This window comes from Cotesia typhae, unplaced genomic scaffold, assembly GCF_013202065.1.
Source record: "Cotesia typhae breed Kobodo isofemale line unplaced genomic scaffold, CoteBio_Ctyphae contig_4, whole genome shotgun sequence".
In the NCBI taxonomy this organism is placed as follows: domain Eukaryota; kingdom Metazoa; phylum Arthropoda; class Insecta; order Hymenoptera; family Braconidae; genus Cotesia; species Cotesia typhae.
In genome coordinates, this window is record NW_027423748.1 from 7,431,213 (window position 1) to 7,453,618 (window position 22,406).

The 22,406-nt window shown below is 28.4% G+C and overlaps 3 protein-coding genes across 3 annotated transcripts; 1 reads left to right on the forward strand and 2 right to left on the reverse strand.

Moving 5' to 3' along the window:
- Positions 1 to 104: 104 nt before the first annotated feature.
- LOC141527630 (uncharacterized) lies at positions 105 to 9,346 on the reverse strand. The gene is made up of 4 exons (XM_074243201.1): positions 9,334 to 9,346; positions 8,194 to 8,697; positions 758 to 877; positions 105 to 623 (listed from the first exon to the last, which is right to left on the reverse strand). The coding sequence occupies exons 1-4, from the start codon at positions 9,343 to 9,345 to the stop codon at positions 105 to 107; spliced, it is 1,155 nt and encodes a 384-aa protein (XP_074099302.1). The 5' UTR covers position 9,346.
- Cpr1 (cuticular protein 1) lies at positions 6,262 to 7,221 on the reverse strand. The gene is made up of 2 exons (XM_074243046.1): positions 7,193 to 7,221; positions 6,262 to 6,732 (listed from the first exon to the last, which is right to left on the reverse strand). The coding sequence occupies exons 1-2, from the start codon at positions 7,202 to 7,204 to the stop codon at positions 6,262 to 6,264; spliced, it is 483 nt and encodes a 160-aa protein (XP_074099147.1). The 5' UTR covers positions 7,205 to 7,221.
- Positions 9,347 to 11,248: 1,902 nt separating the features above from the next.
- LOC141527631 (uncharacterized) lies at positions 11,249 to 14,774 on the forward strand. Its single transcript, XM_074243202.1, has 4 exons — positions 11,249 to 11,260; positions 11,339 to 11,393; positions 12,828 to 13,198; positions 14,229 to 14,774. Exons 1-4 carry the CDS (start codon positions 11,249 to 11,251, stop codon positions 14,772 to 14,774), a joined length of 984 nt encoding a protein of 327 aa, XP_074099303.1.
- Positions 14,775 to 22,406: the final 7,632 nt, after the last annotated feature.

Sequence of the window (22,406 nt, forward strand, 5' to 3'; positions counted from 1 at the left end):
TAATCGTTTTATTGTCAATGTTTAATTTTATAATAATAATATAAAAATTTGTAATACATAAGTATATACATGTGACTAGGTCATAAATGGCTACAAATTAAAATTTAAAATCTAAATGGATACACTGGGGCAGAAATTGGCGCAGGAACCGGAGCAGGTCCAAAAAATGATCTTCCGTAAGGGAACGGAGCTGGCGCGTGCGCAATCGGACCTAGAGAAGAAAATGGCGATGGAACTGCCGGTACTGCAGGAGCAACTGGTACAGCTGGAGCAGTTTTTACAACAGCTGGTGCTACTACAGGTGGAGCTGCTGGTACAGCGTTAACGACGGCTGGTTCTCGATGAACAACGGCGTTGAATCCATTTATCGAATCGGCGGTATACTCAACAACTCTTCTCGTTCCATCGGCTTCGATAAGACTGTAACTTCCACTGACGACGTCGCCGTTTCGCGTTTCATGTTGAGATTTTGAGTCTCCGGTCAATGAATCTTGAACATCGTAAGCGTAAGTGTACTGCGGATGAGGATCGTAATCCGTTGAAGCCTTAACAACTGGAACTGGTGGTCCTGCAATAATTCCTGCCTGAGCGACTGCTAGGATGGAGCCAAGTGTTACCAAAAACTGTTAACAGAAATAATGCAGATATTAGAATAAAAATTGATATTTTTCAATAGTCACAAGGTTCAATCACTGGAGATTCAATTTAATTCACTCGCGGATCAGTATTTTATTCATCCACAAAAAATATAGCTCACCTTAGTAGCCATGATGACTGTGATTGATTTTTTATAACCCGGAAGTTTGCTAACGAGTACGAAAGCAAGACTGATGTACTGGTTATTCGGAGCAAACGTTTTTATAGGAACACTTGTGCTCTGTATAATTAATGGGTACTATAGTTTGCTGGACAATGACAAGTTTATCCGGGGCGGAGGGACGAGGACAATATATCGTGCAATACACTTAACTTGCATTGTAAATAGTTTGGCCATTGCGTACGTGATTTTGTTGACGAACGCTCTGGGAAAAGTTTCGAAGCGACGTTACAATTTATGGCCGATCGGTACTTTCGCTTTTTTTTAAATGCTCATCATCGTTATTAGGATCAGCGCTAGTTTTTTTAATCGTTAGATTTTTTTGGACTATAGAAAAGTACAATTTGGCGGTAAGCAACGTTGGATGCTTTATTTACAAGTTATTTTGGAGGAATTCATTGTGTGACGAAATATATTTCGTAAATTTGGAATTTTTGATGAATGGAATTATTCGAGCCGTTGATGTCCTTTTGCCATGTAATTTTAATGAGATTACAATAGATACAAATATATCACGCTATCGTCATACTCATAACTTAAACGTTTATTATTCATTAATTTGGAAAATTAACTTTAGGAATTACGGAAATTATTTTTTATCTGATTAGGAATTTTTTAAATGAACATTGAGCTAAAAAATTTTTTACTCCTTTTTTTATTTATTTTAAATTTTGTTATTGAGATTCACAGTTTTTTCAATGAATAAATTCATTTTTCATTAACCCTAGACTGGTTAATAAACGCGACCTAACAATTCTAATCAAACAATGAGGAAAGCCCCGCGAATTGCCACAAATTAAAAAAAAAAAAAAATTTTTTTTTAATAATTTAACGTTTTCGAAGATGTCTGGAAAAATTATTAGTATATTTTAAAATGTTCAAGAAACAAAGTTAACTTTTTTTAGTAAATATTGAAGATGTAATAAAAAAAAATATAATTTACAAATTTTTTTGAAGACTATTCTTAGCTTAAAAAAATTTTTAGTAATATATCATTTTAAAATTTTTGCTCAGTATATTAATATCTTGTTATATAAAATAAATAAAAAAATAATTCAATATTTTTCTTCAATTCGTTTTTTTTTTTTTTAAATAAAAAATAAAAGTTTTTATTAAATTTTTTTTTGAGCTTGAGGTGAGTGGCGTTGTATTGACTGTAATAATAACGCGTCATGCCTGAGGTGTTCAATAATTTAAAGTGAATTTTTATTTATAGCAACATAATCGATTGGACTTTATTTTTTTAACGTTTATTTAAAATAAATAAACACATTTAATAATAAAAATAAAAATAAAAAACTAAATATTAAAAAATGACTTGCATTTTTAGAGCGCGAGTAATGATTAAATTATTTTAATGACACGAATGAGTGTATCAATATTATTGATATTCAAGGCACTGATATACTTTCACATCCTGGTTGACTAATTTTTGACGAGCGTCAATGAAAGATGACATAAATAGATGAGTATTTATTTTACAATTAAAATATCTAAAAATTTATTTTTAATAAATTTTATTTAATAAATCACGAGTAATAAAAATACAACGAGAATAAAAATAAATCGAATTGATTATGTTGTTGAGAGTAATTTATGTGATAGTGATTCACCCACATTGGAGCTTGGTAACGTAATAAGGAAAGAAGATGAGTTGTAACCTTGGCAATGAGACGCTTGAGAAGTGGGTCATCGCGCCCGGAGCGAGATATAACACACACGTCTGCATCTCGATCCACGATCTACAGAGCGGACGACTTACTAACTTACATAATAACGCTCGGAGTTTCCGAGGTCAGCGACTCATCATTGACTCGTTTATTCTTCCTCATATCTTACGATACGTCTTCATTTATACTTATTGGCCGTTAACCTGTTTATTTTGATGCACTTATTGATTTATTTACTTCTTATTAATATTTTGTATATTATTAGTGTAGGCGTTAAATTTTTTTGTATAAAATTTAAAAAAAAATTAAAAAACTTCGAATAAAATTTTTTTATTCATTTCTTGACATATTTTAAGTATTGGGGATTTATTTAATTTTCATGGAATTTTTTAATAGGAGTTTTATTTGGCAAAATTTAAAAATTTTGAAATTTTAGAAAAAATGCCTTAGCATAACTCCTGTTAAAAAATTCTATGAAAATCAAATAAATCTCAGACTCTCAAAATATGTCAGAAAATGCCCAAACACAACTTCTGTTAAAAGCGGAACTTAAAATTTCAATTTTAAGAGGTCCATCAAGGAAGTTGCATTTTGGCCTACCTTAAACAGAAAAGAAATTAATTTGAATCAAGAGAAAAATTTTTAAACCAAGAAAATAATTTTGAAGAGTTTCATTGTCTTGGATCAAGACGGAAAATTCTTGAATGAAGTAAAATTTACTTAAACCAAGAAAAATTTCTTAGTTTAAGAATTTTTTTACTCAAATCAAGAAGATAAAATCCTTCAAAATTATTTACTTAATTCAAGTAATTTTTTTTTTCTGTGTAGTATAATAAAGAATAACAAATATTCAACATTTGAAAAATACAATTCGATAAATTTTTACGACTTAATCATTTTCACAGTTTAAAACTTTTTTAATTAATCTAGGTAGCATGTTAAAATTTTTTTTTACAAATAGTAATGATAATAATTTAATTACAATTAATTTCTACCAAGAATAAAATTAAGAAATTCAAAAATAAAAATTACAAATTAGGCCATTTGAAGATTGCCATGCACACGTAATAACGTCGTTAGCCCTCTGATTTCGTAATAACATAAAACTTCTTGGCGAATCCTATAATCTGCGCAACCAGAATCGCGGATTGTTACATCAAATGTAACGTGATCATATGAACATAAAGATTTGGCAGCAGTCCAACTGCAGTTAAAGTTGAGAAATGAAAAAAAAAAAAAAAATGAAACAATCCTAACTTTTTGCCAAACTAATTACAGCTTTGATTAGCTCTATAGTTTAAAAGCATAATTTAGTAGCAGTACAGGTATTTATTTAAAAAAACCTTTTCTTCGATTTGAGCAACCGTGTTCTCTTTTCTTTTTCTCCCAATACAAGCGAAAGTAAAAATAAAAGTTTGTTCTTTTTTGGCGATCTAGTTCTTCGAGCGTCTACCTACTCTTTTTTTTTCGTCCACTTACTTACTATTACATAACAGTATTTCAAAGTGACTGCTATACAGTTTGTCAAAATGTGAGACAAGATAAGAGCATTGTCGATAACTTTCTTCATACATTCATACATAAATAACTTTACTAAATTATTATGAATATGTATGTATTTGTTATTTAATTTTACTTTTAATATTGTAGATTTTATCTGATTAATATTATTTTTTAACTTACACCAATGTTATAAATACTTTCACTGAATATAATTCAAGATCTTAAAAATACGATTGTGGTAATTTTATACATGGAATATCGTTCAAATATTTCGTAATAATTTTTTACCTATTTAAATATAAAAATTTAATTATTTTCGAGCGCATTGTAATGTGATGCATCGAGTGCAATTTAATGAGTAAGTGCCGGCTGGTTATTTATTTTTTATCTTAATTGTATCATATTTAAAAGCTGCGGTGGGTGACATTTAAACTTTTCAGTTTCGTGTATTTTAATTTCAAGTTCAAGAGCGCAATTAAGTTAATTACACCCGTATAATTTCTTCGTTGCTCAATGCAAGCGCCTTAGAGCACTACACTTTCGATTTCTTAATTGTCTGTTTGCTGTCAGGCAGACCACCGGACGTAGAAATGCTTTTTGCCAGGCTTCAAGCCCCAAGTAGATCGAAGGATTAAATTAAGCCAAGCTAAATTATACCTTGTTTTAATTACTTATTCTTTAATAATTTGTAAGAACTTATTTAATTGTTTTTGAAAGGGTTTTATTGAAATATATTTGACGTTATAACAGAAAATAATATGTCTGGAGTTATTAATTTATGGGAACCAAGTATTAAAACTCTTGAATATATAATTCAAGCTTTAAAAAAATTTTTTTTTCAAATGACGTGACATTCAAAAGTTGAAACCGGTCAGTACTGAGTTAGTGTTCCATGCATACAAAATTAAATACTTACGTACATATATATATATATATATATATATATATATATATATATATATATATATATATATATATATATATATATATATATATATATATATATATATATATATTTGAATGAGATATCTGACATCTTTACTATACACCAGATAGTACGGATGATGCGTGCTGGTGGAGTCTTTTGACAGAATTGTTTGAAACTAAAAAAAATTAAACTTTATTCTCATTTTTTCAGTATCTTTTTTTTATTATTTTATACCTTTTTTTCTTATTTTTCTTATTACACTGTAAAAAATTTTTGGAGTAATTTGCAGTGTTCTTATTGGTCTAAAAATTACAAAATGCATATTAAGAGATTAAAAAATTAATATAACCTTCCCTAGTTTAAACTAATAAATTTTAGCATACAAAAAAAATTGCATAAATATTATTTTTTAATTTCAGCAAGTAAAATTTTTTAAAAAATTCTTTGTATAATAATTTATTTACTAAAAAATCCTAAAAATTACTATATGTCAGTTGATTTTGGTAACATTAAAGTAGTTTATTTCACTTAATTAAATGTAGTGATGTTAATAATTTATTATTTTTACTTTTGATGTTAGGATTTCTTAACAAGGCTTGAAAATATAATAAATTCTATAAAAATTTGGTTCAGTGTTCTAAAAATCAAATTAAAAAAAAAACAGAATTGATATTTCCAAACTTAAACTTGAAATATTGTTTAAAGTACTTGTTAGTAATTTGGAATAAGAAAATTATTTTAGCTAAATAAAAAATTATTTTAGTTCTAATAATTTCTCAAAAAAAATTATTTAATAAAAAAAATATTCCAGTTAAATTCCAACTCTAATTTTAAAAATTAAATTTTATAATATGTCTACACAGTAAAAAATTTTGCGTCAATGCGTCAAAAAATTTTTATGTTAAATATTTAACACTTTTTTGTATTAATTTAACAAAATAAATATTAAATTTATACATAAAAGTGTTAAATATTTAATACAAAAATTTTTAACCCAAAATTCTTTGACGCAATGACGCAAAATTTTTTACTGTGTAGCAAAGTAAGCGATAATCAGCTAGTCATTTGTAAAAGTCATCTAAAAAACGTAAAAAATTATCAGTAAACTAAAAAATCTTATAGAATAAATTAATCATCGTTTGCTATAAAACAATCTTTATTCTAAAATCGATTTTAATTACAAAGAAACATTAAAGCTTATTTATTACAACAAAAGTAATTAAAAATAATCCGTAAATCATAACTACATCTATACAAGTCAAAAAGTGCTCCATTATAAAATAATAAAGTGATTCAGTCATTTCAAGTTTGTGCTAGTGCGGTATTAAATTTACTAGTGATATTTAGTGGTAAAGCTTGGTCAAAGGTGCAGCGTAGGCGACTGGTGCTGACGCAGCATGAACTAAAGGTGCTGCTTTGAGTATAGGGGCAGCATGGGCAAGGGCAATTGGAGCAGATGCGGGTTCTTTGCGAACAACAGCGTTGAATCCGTTGATGGGGTCGGCAGTGTAGTCAACAATTCGTCGGGATCCATCGGCTTCGAGCAAGCTGTAGCTTCCATGAACGGAGTCTCCATCTCGGGATTCGTATTGCTGCTTGTTGTCGCCAGTAATTGAGTCTTGGACGTCGTACGAGAAGCTGTATTGTGGGTGAGGGTCGTAAGCATCTTCAGATTTTGCCAAGACTGGAGTAGCGACTTTAGCTAATGCTGGAGCTGCGTAAGCCGCTGGTGCAGCGTATGCCAATGGAGCGTGGTAACTTGCTGGTACGAATCCAGCATTTGCTGCGGCTACGAGTGCGCAAAGGGTGATGAACTAAAATATGAAGAATTTTTTTTTTAATTTTTGTTATAAATGATAATTAAAATTGAAAAAAAAAAAAAAAAAAATTTGGATAATTTTGAATTTTTTTTTTGCTCGAAAATTAAGTAATAATTTTAGGAACAATAATTTGTGATTAATTAAAGATTAGATACATTAACTAATTTTTTTACCTAAAAAATTATTTTGACTTGATCAATAGAAATTTGAAAAATTGAATAATATTTTAAATTAAAAAATTTATTGAAAATTTAAACTGAAAACTGTTTTTTAAAATTATAAACTTTAGAAAAATATTAAATCTAACATTTTAAGATTCAAGAAAAAGAAATTTAAAAATACTAATCAATTAACAAAGAAAAATATGACGACTATAATTTTAAGCAAAGAATTTTCTACAGAAAATTGGTCTTTGTTAGTGATAATTTATTTAAAAATATGAAAACAGTCATACCTTGAAAGCCATTTTTGAATTATGTGGAATCTGACGAATCAGTAATACTTATGAAACAGGCAGTTGTACTGAATACGGTCTCTTGCGTCCTGCGTCCTTTATACCCCTTGAGTGCACCCCTCTACTGGTTGATTCCCGGTGATTCCAGTTAATGGGACCCCAATTCGGCAAAGTTCTTTTTGGATAAGTAGTGGTTACACAAACTCAGCCAATCTTCTTGTTATTACGCTTACCTTGTTGATGCAATTTCGTGTGTATATATATATATATATATATAACTTATAAAGAACGTGAACTTCTCAAGGCCGGTCAATTTAATTGCAAGCATAATTGTAATAAAAGGAAAAAAAAATTACATCTAACGTTATATTTTAAAAATCTTTTTGTGAAATTATTTTTCTGAAAAAACAAAAGGATTAAAAATAATTTCTCATATATTGAATGTCCATAAGTGGGAATATTTAAATGAGTTTTAAATAATTTTTAATATTTTGTTTGGTAAGAAATTTATAAAACTTATAAAAAATTTTTTTTGGCTAAATTAAAAGTTTTTTTTTAATTTTTTCTAATTAAAATCATTTTAGCTTTGCACAAAATTTTTGTGTTAAATATTTAACTCTTTTATGAGTAAATTTAACGTTTATTGTGTTAAATTAATAGAAAAAAGTGTTAAATATTTAACATAAAAATTTTTTGACGCATTGACGCAAAAATTTTTACTGTGTAAAATTTAAATTCTATAAAAAATTTTTTTTTATCTAAAGTTGCGTTTTTCATGCAATTTTTCTTTAAAAATAATTATGAAAAATAATTTCAACAAAAATTTATCAGAAAAAAATTATTTTCTTTATTATGCATAAGCTATTTACAGCAATAAAAACAAATATATATAAAGCCATACAAAAATAAAAATAAAAAAAAACGATATCGCTAATTATACTGGATAATAATTTTTTCATACAAAAGCACTATCAAAAAGAAAGAACTTAGTGGTGGTAGACGGCCTCAGTGTAGTGAGCAGGTGCTGCTGGGTAAACTGGCTCAGCTTTGTAAGCTACTGGAGCAGTTTGGTAAACTGGAGCAGAGTGATAAACTGGAGCAGCTTTGTAGGCAACTGGAGCCACAGCTTTAACAACTACATCAGCGGGTTGTTTTTCAACCACAGCGTTGAATCCGTTTACGTCATCGGCAGTGTAGTGAACAACGCGGCGAGTTCCGTCAGCCTCAACAAGACTGTAGCTCCCTTCAACAACATCTCCGTGGCGAGTTTCCTGTTGGGTCTTTGCGTCACCGGTCAAGCTGTCGTGGACACCGTAGGAGAAGTTGTACTCTGGGTGAGGGTCGTACTCAGTGTCCACGGCTTTGGTCAGAATCGTATTGGCTACGGGGGCGTAGGCAACCGGTGCTGAGGCGTAGTGTCCAACACTTAGGTGAGCTGGCGCCTGGTAAGCGTAGGGTACTACTCCTGCATTAGCGACTGCTAAGAGGGTAGCGAGAGCAACAAACTGAAAGCAAGTAATTAATCATTAATTAATGTGTGATCCAGGGATTTTCTGCAGAATTAATTAACACACACTTTATGCACATATTTTAATGATTAATGAACAATTTTTTATATTAATACACAATTTAAAAATTTGTTTATTATTTTAAGACCAAAGATTTTTAAGATTGATCAGTAAATTTTATGCTAAAGCCGTTTTTCTCTAGTGAATTTTTGTTTAAGTATGTAAATTAAAAATTTTTATATTCACTATTAATAAGTAAGAAACAATTCATTTCATTTTATTTTATCTATGCAATCCATAACATACTTTAGCACTAATAAGCTAGGCAGTGTATCTATTTTAAAATTAAATAATTTATTGCAATATTTAAAATTCAGGGAAGATTAACTTGGAAAAATTTCAATATTTAAAATTCAGAGAAAATTAATTTGGAAAATTTTTAATATTTAAAATTCAGGGAAAATTAACTGGGAAAAATTTTGCGGATCAGAACTAAGCTGGAAATTAAACCCAGATTAATAGTGAGTATATAAATTTTAAATTCACAGTACTAGAACAACATATCACTAGAAAGACCGCTTTGGCACAATTTTATGTTTAGTACAGCGATAATCACTTAAATGGCAAAATTACCTTGAACGCCATTATTTATAAAAATATTATTAGTGTTTCTCAGATCGTGTAGAATCGAAAACTGATGGCTAGATTAAAAATTTTGGAACTTATATATGACTAGAGCCACTTGTAGAAATTACGAGTCTAGATAATAAAGCCTCTCACTTTAAATAAAGTTAAATGTTTTTAGCCTTGGGCAATTAGATAGGTGATACAATGTAATGTGTGTTGTATTTTTATTTGATATGTTGCCTAAATGATCAGATAGCCATCTGTAATTTTAAATATTTGATCTATCACCGTGCTGACAGGGCATTTAATTTTGCTGCTGGAGGTTTATATTCTCATGGACATTTTAGAGTTAATAATCTTAATGTATTAAATAATAATAAATTATTTTTTTGAGTAATTTATAATAACTTGATGAATTCTTAAACTTATATTTGAAGCTTTTGTTGGTTATTTTTTTGTTAACTTTGAATTTGTACGGTGATACTGTGAGGTCAATGAGGTAATTTAGTCTTTTATCTTTTGTGGATATAGTATAGACATTGTATCTACATATATGTGTTTCTCAATCGAGAAAATAAATTAACTGCATAACATTTATTTAGTCAGCAGAAAGATTAAGGATAAATAAAATTTTTAAAAAAGTAAATGGGAAGAAACAAATAAAAAAATTATTTTTGTTTGTAGTAATGTAATGTTATAAAAAGTGGATAAATACAGATGATCGACGGATGTATTATGTATTATTTCATGATTTTTATAAATTAATGTGTACATATAAGACATAACACGAAAAAGATGAATAATACGAGGAAATTATTTGGTGAGAAAGGCAAATGGCCTTTAGGTCATTTAGGTGAAAGTGACGTAAGATCCAAAGTTACCTCGAGTTAATGTGTGTTACGTCGTTTGTAAAATAAAAGTGGATCAGGTGTCTGATCCGAAAGGTAAGTCAGGCTGCCGAAAATCTAGGGCGTGGTGCCTTCTGTCCAGACTCGCCGAGAATCGGACCCACCCGTTGCAACACACATTTATGTCAGGCCCTGAAAATATGACTATATTTAATTATTTCTTTTTATTAAAGGTGATACTTAAAATACTCAAAAGTTATGTATTTTTTTTTTAAATATAAAAAGAAATCAATTAGTCGAAATTTTCGTCGGAAGATATTTGTTCTTATCTCCTAAAAGATTAGAAATTTTAATGCACTGAAAAATGGTTAGCATTTTCTTGAATCAAGCAAAAAGTTCTTGAACTAAGAAATATTTTTTTTTTATTGAATTAAATTTGATTTAAGAATTTTTCATCTTGATTTAAAATAAAGAAATTGTTAAGAGTGATTTTCGGGGTTTAAGAAGTTTTTTCTTCAATCAATTCGATATTTTTTGTGTTTTTAAATTTTTTTGCTTGATTCAAGACAATAAAATTCTTGAAAATAATTTTCTTAGTTTCAGAATTTTTTTTTGACTTAAAATTATTTTTTTTTCAGCATAATATAAGAATTAATAACAATAATAATTATGAAAAATCATCATGCTACTCAAAATTTAACAGAAACTTGAAATTGAAGTGTCTTAACCCTTTTCTACATTGTAAGTAAGAAGATAAATTTGAAAAAGTAATTTCTCTTGAACAGATCAGTCGTTATCTAAATCAAGATAAGGCCCGTTGCAACACGAATTCAAACAAGACCTTGGGAACATGTTCTATTCAACACTTAATGTTAATAACCCTAAAGGTTGTATACGTAATCGTTGATAGACATAAGTTGAGATCCATTAGACAATCAAAATTCTTTCGCTATTCAAATTTTTATTAAAAGATATTTGCCCCACCTTAGTTCGCACAGAAATTTTCGGAGTATAAAAGCCGCGAAAATATTTTTCAAATTATCATTCAACCAACAACGGTAGAACGAACTACAATGGCATTCAAAGTAAGTCATTTAGTTAACAATTATTGCAACTTATTAATTAACTGCTTAATAATTTAAATTTCTTGATTTTTTGTTTAGTTCATTACTTTTGCTGGACTTTTGGCGATCGCCAACGCTGGATTACTTCCAGTTCGTCAAGGGAAGCTACAGCCTTATCGATGCCGATGGCACCAAAAGAACTATCGAATACACCGCCGATGACCACCACGGATTCAACGCTGTTGTCCACAAAGAACCAGCCCACTACGCCGTTAAAACTGTTGCTCCAGTTGTACAACATCAAGTTTTGCACGCTCCAGTAGTACACGCACCTGTCGTCCAAAAGCAATACATCAGCTACTCCAACAACCACGCTCACTCTGCCTACAACCACCACTACTAATTTTGATTTGTAGATCGCTGATTAGAAAAATGTTTATTTGTTTGTAAAAAGTTACATTTCTTTTGAATAAAAAAATTGTTATCTGAAATTTCAAATTGTTATACTTTTTTCAAGGATATTAGAAATCTTAATCAAATTTTTACGAATCATTGTATTTTATGTAACATTTTTTCATTTATGATTGATTATTTATGACTAAATACTTCCAAATTAACCTAATATTTTATTTATCAGTAGTATAAACAGAAAATAAAATTTACTAAAATCAAGAAAATAATTTTGGAGAATTTTATCTTATTCTTTATTTAAATAGGAAAATTCTTAAACTAAGAGATATTTCTCGGTTTAAGTAAATTTCACTTGATTCAATAATTTTTCGTCTTGATTCAAGTTAATTTTTTTTTTTTTTGTGTACGAGTCACGGCGAATAAGATTAATAACCAATTAATACTATGTGTTCAGTAAATAAAAAAAAAATAATACCTATTCAAGGTTGAAAGAGTTTTTTCAGTTTAATTATAATAATTAAAATTTATTTTCACGGACACGGATTTTTATGACATGCAATAAATTTTCATCAAACTCACAAAGTGAGCAAGAAAAAAAATCTTTTTAGATTCTACGTCTTTGGCTTACCACGTGACTTCTTTTAATGATCAATATAATTGATCGTTGACTCAGTATAAATTTCAAATGAACAATACTTCGACACGTTAGTAGTTAAAGATTAAAGTAAATGAAAAAATGTTGAAACGACTAGTCTTAGCATTTGTTGCCACGATGATTATTGCTTCAACAGCGTTAGACGACCAACGTCTAGGATGTAAGGGGCTGAATGAAAAGGTGAATACCAACAATTTACTTAGAATTTAAAATGAAATACCTTCAAATTAGCCAAAAATTCCTGTATCAATAGTGTGAACTCTTCACCCAATGCTGTTCCGGTCATTGTGTTTCGTCTCATTGCATATCAGAGGCAGCGTTTAACGAAGTAATACTACCTATCTTAGGAGTAAATAATACATATTTAAACAATACGTGTCAATAATACAATTGAGAGTCTCCGCGATCATATTTACTGACGAAATAAAAAATAAAAAAACCGAAAAATTGAAGTGAATTATATTTATTTAAGAAGTCCAAACATTTTTATTACAAAATACACATTACTAAAATCAGCAATAGGTGATTTAAAATTAGTAGTGGTAGTTGTAAGCAGAGTGGCCGTAGTAGTTGGAGTAGGTGTTGTATGGTTTGTATGCGAGAGGTGCGTACACTGGAGCTTGAACTACTGGAGTGTGTACTACTGGAGCGTGTACAGCTGGAGCAACAGTTTTAACGGCGTAGTGGGCTGGTTCTTTGTGGACAACAGCGTTGAATCCGTGGTGGTCATCGGCGGTGTATTCGACAGTTCTTTTGGTACCATCGGCTTCAATGAGGCTGTAGCTTCCCTTGACGACATCACCGTCTCTCACTTCGTGTTGAGATTTGGAGTCACCAGTGTGGGGATCTTGGACACCGTAGTTGAAGCTGTATTGGGGGTGGTGGTCGAATTCGTAGTCAATTGGCTTCACCACGGTGTGTGAGACTACCGGAGCTGAGTAGACCAATGGAGCTTGTTCGACGTAGTGAGACGAAGCGTAGCCGTGGTGGACTGGAAGTAATCCAGCGTTGGCGATCGCCAAAAGTCCAGCAAAAGTAATGAACTAAACAAAAAATCAATAAATTTAAATTATTAAGCAGTTAATTAATAAGTTGTAATAATTGTTAACTAGATGACTTACTTTGAATGCCATAGTAGTTCGTTCTACCGTTATTGGTTGAATGATAATTTGAAAAATATTTTCTCGGCTTTTATACTCCAAAAATTTCTGTGCGAACTAAGGTGGGGCAAATATCTTTTAATAAAAATTTGAATAGCGAAAGAATTTTGATTGTCCAATAGATCGCTAAACTTTATAGTAGACCATTGCTCCTACCTGTCTTAAAGGAATACGCTGAGAAACTTTCAGTTTCTAAAAAATAACATAGGTCTGGCGGCCACGAACTCATGTAACGCACCTTTTTCTCTACAAAGTGTCGTAAGTGACGAATATAAATATTAAAAATGATGATTGTCATATCTCCCTTGCTCAATATATTTTAAATTATAAAATATTCGAAACCTTGAATTCTAAATTGGATCAAACGAAAAAAGTCTTTTAGGCGTGTATGATTGACAATGCGGAACGAGTGTAAGACTCGCTGATTACAACAAGTATCCATGTAAGACCCTGAAAAAGTTATTCAGTAATAGATTGATAAACTTGAAAGTTGTACATAATTATTGATCTATATTGCTACTCGTTTATGAGACAATCTAAATCGTTCCTTATTCAAATTTTATTTCGTATGGATTCTCTCCCACTAATAATTTTCTTCGAATTTCAATAGTATAAAAGCCGAGAAAATATATTTCAAATTATCATTCAACCAACAACGGTAGAACGAACTACAATGGCATTCAAAGTAAGTCATTTAGTTAACAATTATTACAACTTATTAATTAACTGTTTACTAATTTAATTTTATTGATTTTTTGTTTAGTTCATTACTTTTGCTGGACTTTTGGCGATCGCCAACGCTGGATTACTTCCAGTCCACCATGGCTACGCTTCGTCTCACTACGTCGAACAAGCTCCATTGGTCTACTCAGCTCCGGTAGTCTCACACACCGTGGTGAAGCCAATTGACTACGAATTCGACCACCACCCCCAATACAGCTTCAACTACGGTGTCCAAGATCCCCACACTGGTGACTCCAAATCTCAACATGAAGTGAGAGACGGTGATGTCGTCAAGGGAAGCTACAGCCTCATTGAAGCCGATGGTACCAAAAGAACTGTCGAATACACTGCCGATGACCACCACGGATTCAACGCTGTTGTCCACAAAGAACCAGCCCACTACGCCGTTAAGACTGTTGCTTCAGTTGTCCACGCTCCAGTAGTACACACTCCAGTAGTTCAAGCTCCAGTGTACGCACCCCTCGCATACAAAGGATACAGCAGCTACAACGCACCCCTCGCATACAAACCATACAACAGCTACTCCAACTACTACGGCCACCCCGCCTACAACTACCACTACTAATTCAAAATTTTGCAATACAAACTCAAATAATGTATTTTTTTTTTATTGGAAATTAAAATGTTTTATCTTGCATCTCAATCATACATAAGTCTTATCTTTCTTGTTCCTTCAAGCAACTTCAATTTTTTTCAGTGACCACTTACTTCATATTTCCAACTTCACTAATATCTTACTCACTTTACAAAATTATATATCTCTTGAATAAATATCATTAACCACAATTCTGCGGTTCTTTTTATCACGGTATCTAATAAATAATAAATAACAAATAATAAAAAAAAAAAATTATAAATCTGTGTCGAAATTTCCTTACAAAGCAATCGAGCATCGAAATCGAAAGGGCTTGAAGGTCTCGAAGCACTTGAAGTGGACAAAACAAAGGTAAAATCGTCATCTTTAGTTACATCGATATTACATAGAATTGCTGCATTATATCGCCAATGAACTGCCTCGGCCCACTTTCTAGATAGTTATTCATGAGAAGAGCCGGTGGGCAGGGCGGGTACACTGGAAACGGTTCATTGTCTGTGCAACCATCAAACTGACCAGTTGTCCTTGGTGCACAATAACAAGATCCTATAATAATGATTATCGTCATTTCGATATGTAGTCACTTAAATTCATGCTCATTAAACTATATATACAGCTATCGCGAAGTAAAATTTTTTTTCTCGCTGATATCTTTTTCAAGAGATCCTAATGTACTCTCATCAATTTCGGTAATTTTCATTCGTATCGTGAGATAATTGAGATAATAAAAATAGCATTCACTTCATTTAATAATGACGTTGAAAATATAAATCCAGTGTGTTATTTTTTTTTTATTTTAAAAATAAAATGCGAGCTTTAGTTTTGTTTGTATTTTATGTTATTTGAAGCGAAGGCTTTTATAATCCTCATTTTTTATGTACAATTAACAAATGTCGACTTCGGATATACATATATTATAATATGCGAATCATTGAATTATTGGTTTATGGTTTTTGGAGATTGCCAATATGATAATAATCCATACAATCGTTTACATCCACGCCCCAAGCGATATTATTATTAATTGCCTCGACTTACGTAATTATGTTGATGAAATAAATTATTATTAAAAATAAAAAAAAAAAATTAAATATACATGTATATTTAATGAAGAATGAAAGTAAAATAAAATTCCGTTGTTGGATTATTAAATTTGTATGAATTCATACAATATACTCCCATCATGTTCATGGTCACTGAAAAAATAACAGGGAACAGTCTTTATTGTTGTTTTTATTATTTTTTCTTCTATGGTACTTTTTTTTTTTTTTTTTAACTACTCCAGTTAATTATTTTATTTAATGCAATGTTAGTTTTTATTTTAACGACATTATTTTTTTAAGTGGACATATAAGTCCAGAGAAAGTGTCCAATTGGAGGCACTTGCTCAAATGCACGCAATCTCAGCTGTCAAAATATAAGTCTATTTAAAATATATAACACGAGTGTGTTGAAAAAAAATTTGTGTAGGTATGAATAAAAATTGATTTTTAGAGCGTGGAAAAATATTCACTGGTGTATTATATATTATATATTACTCGAATTAAAGATTTGAAGTCTTGATAAATTTATATCAACTGAGGATATTGTATAATTGTTACAATTTATTTTTTATTAATTTTAATTAATCTGTTATTACTGAAATAATTTTATCGAAGTTTTTCTTCAAAAATCCATTAATTTTTTATGAAGCGCTTGATAATTTCATAGCAAATTTTATTTTCTAAAAAAACTAAGAATAATAAAATAATTTATAAAATTCTCAACAAAAAATCTTAATAATTTCATTTTTTTGCGAATATTTAAAAAAAAAGAATTTTATATAGTTTTTATTAATTTATTACACATATAAATTTTCAAAATTACCAGAAAAAATTAAAATAAAAGATCTAATAATATTTTAATCAAAAATTACTTTCATACTCTGAAAAATCTAAAAATACTAACACTAAAAAAAAAAAAAAATCTTTGACCATGATTTTGCTTAATCATAACGAAGAATACTCAACTTGTAAACAAAGTATGTAATACAAGAAGTCCATAAATTTCAAGGGTGTAAAAATTAAGTCTTCATAAATTCTTAATAATTAAAATTTTCCAAGATCCGCAAAGCAAACGCGACTTCACATTGATGAATAAAAATTTTAAATCCCAACGCAGACCTCAGAGCTTCTGATAAATAATGCTGCATTTAATTTTACGAGCGTCTCTGTCGTGTTAAAATTATTAATTTTTGTAGATTGTACAGATAAGCCCGCATGAGTAATTGATAGGAATGTCTAATAAAAAATCTGTAAGTTAAGAAATCATGTAGCTGATTTCTATCAACATCGTAATTTACTTATTTATTTTTAATTCTAACAAAATTTATAATTTTACCGTAAAACACGTTTATTTTCAAAATGATTCAAGATCAAGATCAACAAATTACTTTTACGAATCCTTTTTCAAATTGAATTTATATTTTCAAATAAATAAATGCATAAATATAAATATAATAATGTAAACTTGATATTTTTTTTTATTTCATAAAAGTCTTTGTTAGTTAAATTTTATTGCTGCATTTCTTCGAACAGAAATCGTGGTTACCGATTTCCACGGCGATATTGCGGGGATTTAAATCAACAGATTGCCGACGATGGCGTTACCTCCTTACAAAGGGGAGAAAGTGAACAACCGCGTAAGCTAATCGGCTATCTTACGTGTTTTCAGTTACCACCAATTGAACATGATGATTGCTTGATTTAATTTAAATAGTAATTATACTCATTAAGTATCTTTTAATTAATAGGTAGTTACAGAATAATTGTTTTTTTAATAAAATATCATAGTCCAGAAAAATATTCAATTATGGGAAATTTTTCATGTGTATTTTTAAAAATACTTATAAAGTTAACGTAAACATATAATTACAAGCTTTTATTTCAAATTGCGTAGACGTATAATTATTTATCATTATCGTTTATGTACATAAATATATAAATATAAAATAGAACTCATTATTCATCACGGGAAAAGATGATGTATTACACTGCCTTATAGAAAGCTGAGTATGAATCATTGAATCAAAGTAAGCAGTTCCGTTGTATTTTAGAATTTTATCGAATCAGTCGACATGAAAGAATTTTTTTAATAATAAATTTTTATGAAAAATAAATCTTTTTAATCTGAAATTTTGCAATTATTTATTCCTTTCTTGATAAATTTTTGAAAAATTTAATTTAAAAAAAAGCGGGAAATTAATTAATTTTTCTACTTTTAAATTAAAATTTTGGACTGATTTAAAATTCTACAAAATTAGATCAAATAATTTTCTTATGAAATCAAAAATCATCAATTTAATTGCGTAAAAAATAATTATTGACCGTACTACGGATTACTTAAAAACATTGCATGATAATTAGTAGTTAACAATCTTAACAACAGGTTAAACTTTTTTTATTAAATTTTAATTATTGACGATTAATTGTACTATGCAATTTTTTCAGCCAGCAATAGAACAGTTAATGCTGCTGTGTGAGTTAATTTTGTATTAATGTCTCATCTATATACATTTCTTTATTTTAATTATTAAAAATTGAAATCTATAACAACGTGAATTTAAAAATTTTAGTTTGGTAGTTATTTTTGAATGTTTCATAAATTTTTTATTTATAAAGAAAAAAAAATTCTTTCTTCATTTAAATGCAAAATAAAATATGTTGATTCAGTATTAATAAAATTACCTAAAAAGTCATAAAATTAGTACTGGAAAGTAATTATGTCACTTTAATTGTAACATTAAGCTAAAAAAAATTGTAAACATACTATCTTTGGAACAATTGATCACTTTCTTATTTTTTCTATGACTTTTAAGGTATCAAGGATACGTTGATAAGCCATGAAACTTCTTTTATAGCAGATTAAACTTCCTGGTTTTTATTTAAAACATTTATTTTTCGCGATAAAAAAATTATTTTGTAAAAAAAAAATCTAGAATGAAGACAACATAATTTCAAAGGATTTAATCATCTCAAATCAAGCGGGAAAAAATTTTAAATCTATTAAAATTTACTTATATCAAAAACAATTTTTTAATCAAAGAATTTTATGGGTTTGATTCGAGATGATTAAACTTTCAACTTTTTTTTTTCTTTAATCATATACAGAAAAAAAATTCTTGAACCAAGAAAATTGTAAGGAAGATCGAAGTTATTTTGGAGCAAGAAAAAATTTTCTTTGCTTAAAAAAATTTAACTTCACTCAAGAAATTTTAACTTCATTCAAAAAATTTTCAATCTTCCTTAAGATTTTCTTGATTTAAGAAAATTTACGCTTGACTAAAGACTTTCTTTTTTTCTGTGTATAAAAGTTATCAAATTTGTTAAATTTTATAGGATGACAATCCAAAAAGAATATTTTATAAACATAAATAAATTTACTAAATTATGAAGAATATCATAATTGATGATATTTTTATTATTTTTATAAAAAAATAGAATAATCTAATTTTTTATTAATATCCAAAACAAAATTGATGTTTTTATGAATTAAATAATTGCTATCTAACAATTATTGAATTCCATGAAAGTTGAAGATAAAATAATAGAAAATATAAAGCTAAATCTTCAGACAATAAGCAATCAAAACAATTTAGATAACGCCTAACCGGAAGTAAATACATATTGAACAAAGTAACCAGTAAATGAGTCACTCGAAACAATTTCCATCTCTTATCCAAATTTTCTAATTTCACATCTTTTCCCTACGATGAAAGAAAAAAAAAAAAAAAAATTAAACACATATTTTCCACTTCCGCAAGACCATGACCGCTAGATATATACACAAGTTAATAATTCTGGTGTTATTGACTCACGTTTATACCTTTTTACTTATATTTACGCTGTTACGGCTGATCTAACGCTAACGACAAAAACTTCTATCCAGCGAAAGTAATGATACTCTTATACTGAAACCTTCTACATACTTACACTTGCACTCCTTCTGCTCGGCTCAATCATTCTACAACTTTATTTTTAAGTACAAATTTATAATTTACAACTTCTTGATAAACAAATAGAAGTACAAATAACCTGAAATATATCAATGATTTGATTACAATCGTGATAAATGGGTTTCTGTGGATATTTGGTTAAAAATTGAATCAATAAATCATTCCTACACAATAATCATTTATATTATAAATCAAACGATTTATTTCACCCAATATTTGCTCATTGACATATGATACATGCTTGACGGTGTAATAAATAGTATTACAGTGATAGAGTACAACGGCCTTGAAGATCCTTGACTGGAATAGATGCTGTACTCTGTACTGTGGAAATAGTCGCCTAACCATTTCTATCTACAATTCCTTGGCTACATAACTGATTTAATGTATGTTTATTGCTTTTGTATATGGCTCGATAATTATAGAGAAGGTGGAAGTCAGTTCATATAACTCAAAAACGGTATTTTATTAATTATTTTCAATTTTTTGTAAATTATATAGTGTAAAAATTTGAAAGACTCGTTGTAAAAGGCTGTTACAATAAAAATTTATGTAAAACTTACTTTAATTCAGTAAATTATAAAATTTTTATCTTTAAAATTTTATTTTTACTGAAATAAAAATTAAGTTAATTCAAGAAAAAATTTATTTAATTAAAAACAAATTTTTGAAAAATTTTTTTTTAATTAAGTAATAAAATTTTTAAATCAAGTAAAATTGACTTTTCTTGGTTCAAGATTTTTTTTTTTTTAAGTCAAATTAATTTTTTATTTCAGTATAAGTAACATTTTTTAGTTAAAATTTTAAAAAATTTATGAATGACAGAAATTTATATATCATTTTTCGACTTCAAAATTTTAACTCAGTAAATTATAAAAATTATAAAAATTTAAACTTTGAAATTTTTTTTTTATTGAAATAAAAATTAAGTTAATTCAAGAAAAAAATTATTCAATTAAAAACACATTTTTGAAGAATTTTTTTTAATTAAGTAGTAAAATTGACTTTTTTTGGTTCAAGAATTTTTTTCTGAGTCAAAATTAATTTTTTATTTCAATATATGTATGATTTTTTAGTTTAAATTCAAAAAATTTATGAATGGCAGAAATTTATATATCATTTTTAGTCTTGAAAATTTTACTTGAAATTTTTAATGCTATTTTTTCCTTAAAAATTGATAATTAATTTATTTATGGTTACAATTTTTCAATTTTTGTATGGAGAGGAATGAAGTTACGATTGAAGAAAAACATGTCCGAAAAAAAATGCAGGGGCGTAACGCCGATGGAGGGCATGAGTACAAAATAAGCGCAATGCAATGCAGTGAGAAATAAAGTACAGTAGTGCAAGTAATGTGTACTGCAATGCATGTACACATAAAAGAAAAGAACTCAATCGATGACTTTCACTCTAGTCAGGAGACTAAACTCAGAAGTAGAGTTAATATGACTCTCAGTTTCTCGCTCTTTCACTATTTTATTCCCTATCGATATCTCTCGGTCACTCTTCAGGTGAAAGTGTTTCTGCGTTCATAGCACCCGAATGTATATTAAAATACTTAAAACAAAACTCTTTCATCGAGACCACTCCCTCAGCGGAATGATAATATATTCACCGTCTGATTATTTGAGATTTTAGTTTTTTTTTTTTACTCCAAGGTATTGATAAATATTTTTCTAAATTGTGGGTTCGATCGGCGTTTATAAAACTCTTTTGATATACGTGTCATTATTTTGATATATTTAATTGAATAATTTGTTATAATCTTAGAATCTAATCTAATTTCTCCGTATCGGTATCGGTATTTAGATCCAGTCCGGAAGTAGTTAGGTAATCGAGATATTCGATTGGGATTAGAAACGCTATCCGAAGTATAGTTTAAGGTCATCTGTAAATATCTTGAATAATTTACATTTAGGAGATTTGTTATGTTATTAAGTACATTACCAAATTGATATGTCAAAAATTAATAAATTCAAGAAAAAAAAATATTGATTATTATATGTTATGTATTACTTTAAAATTTATTAGTAATAATAATAATAAAAGTATGTCTAATACAAATAAAATATTAGTATAAGTGAAAACATACATTTGATCTCCATCAATCATTGTTTGCTTGTCGAAAAAATTAATTTTAGCTAAGAACTAAAACCTGATACCTCATATTAAAATTAATCGGCTTAAATTAATTTCAAAATACTGGAGATAATATAAAATTGAAATTATTGGCTATGTTTATTCATACTCATATCGGACTAATTTTTTCATTTTTAATTTATTCAAGTGCCATGAAAAAGTATGTTAAAGTTATTTTTAAATTAAGCGTAAAAACTTGTATACTTTGCGTTTGATTTTGGACTTTTATAAATAAATCTGACTTATCTATGATAAATTAAAAAAATTAAAAAATAAAAAACAAAACTGTGAAAAATCAAATTTTTTATTTTAGATGAGATTTTTTTAAATAACGTTAAAAAATGCGCAAAAATTTTAGATTAATAAATTTGATCAAAATTACTTAAATATATATTAAAGTGAATTTTGAAAAGTTTCTTTTATGTAATTCTAATTTTAATATATTTTAGTAATATATAATTGAATTTTTT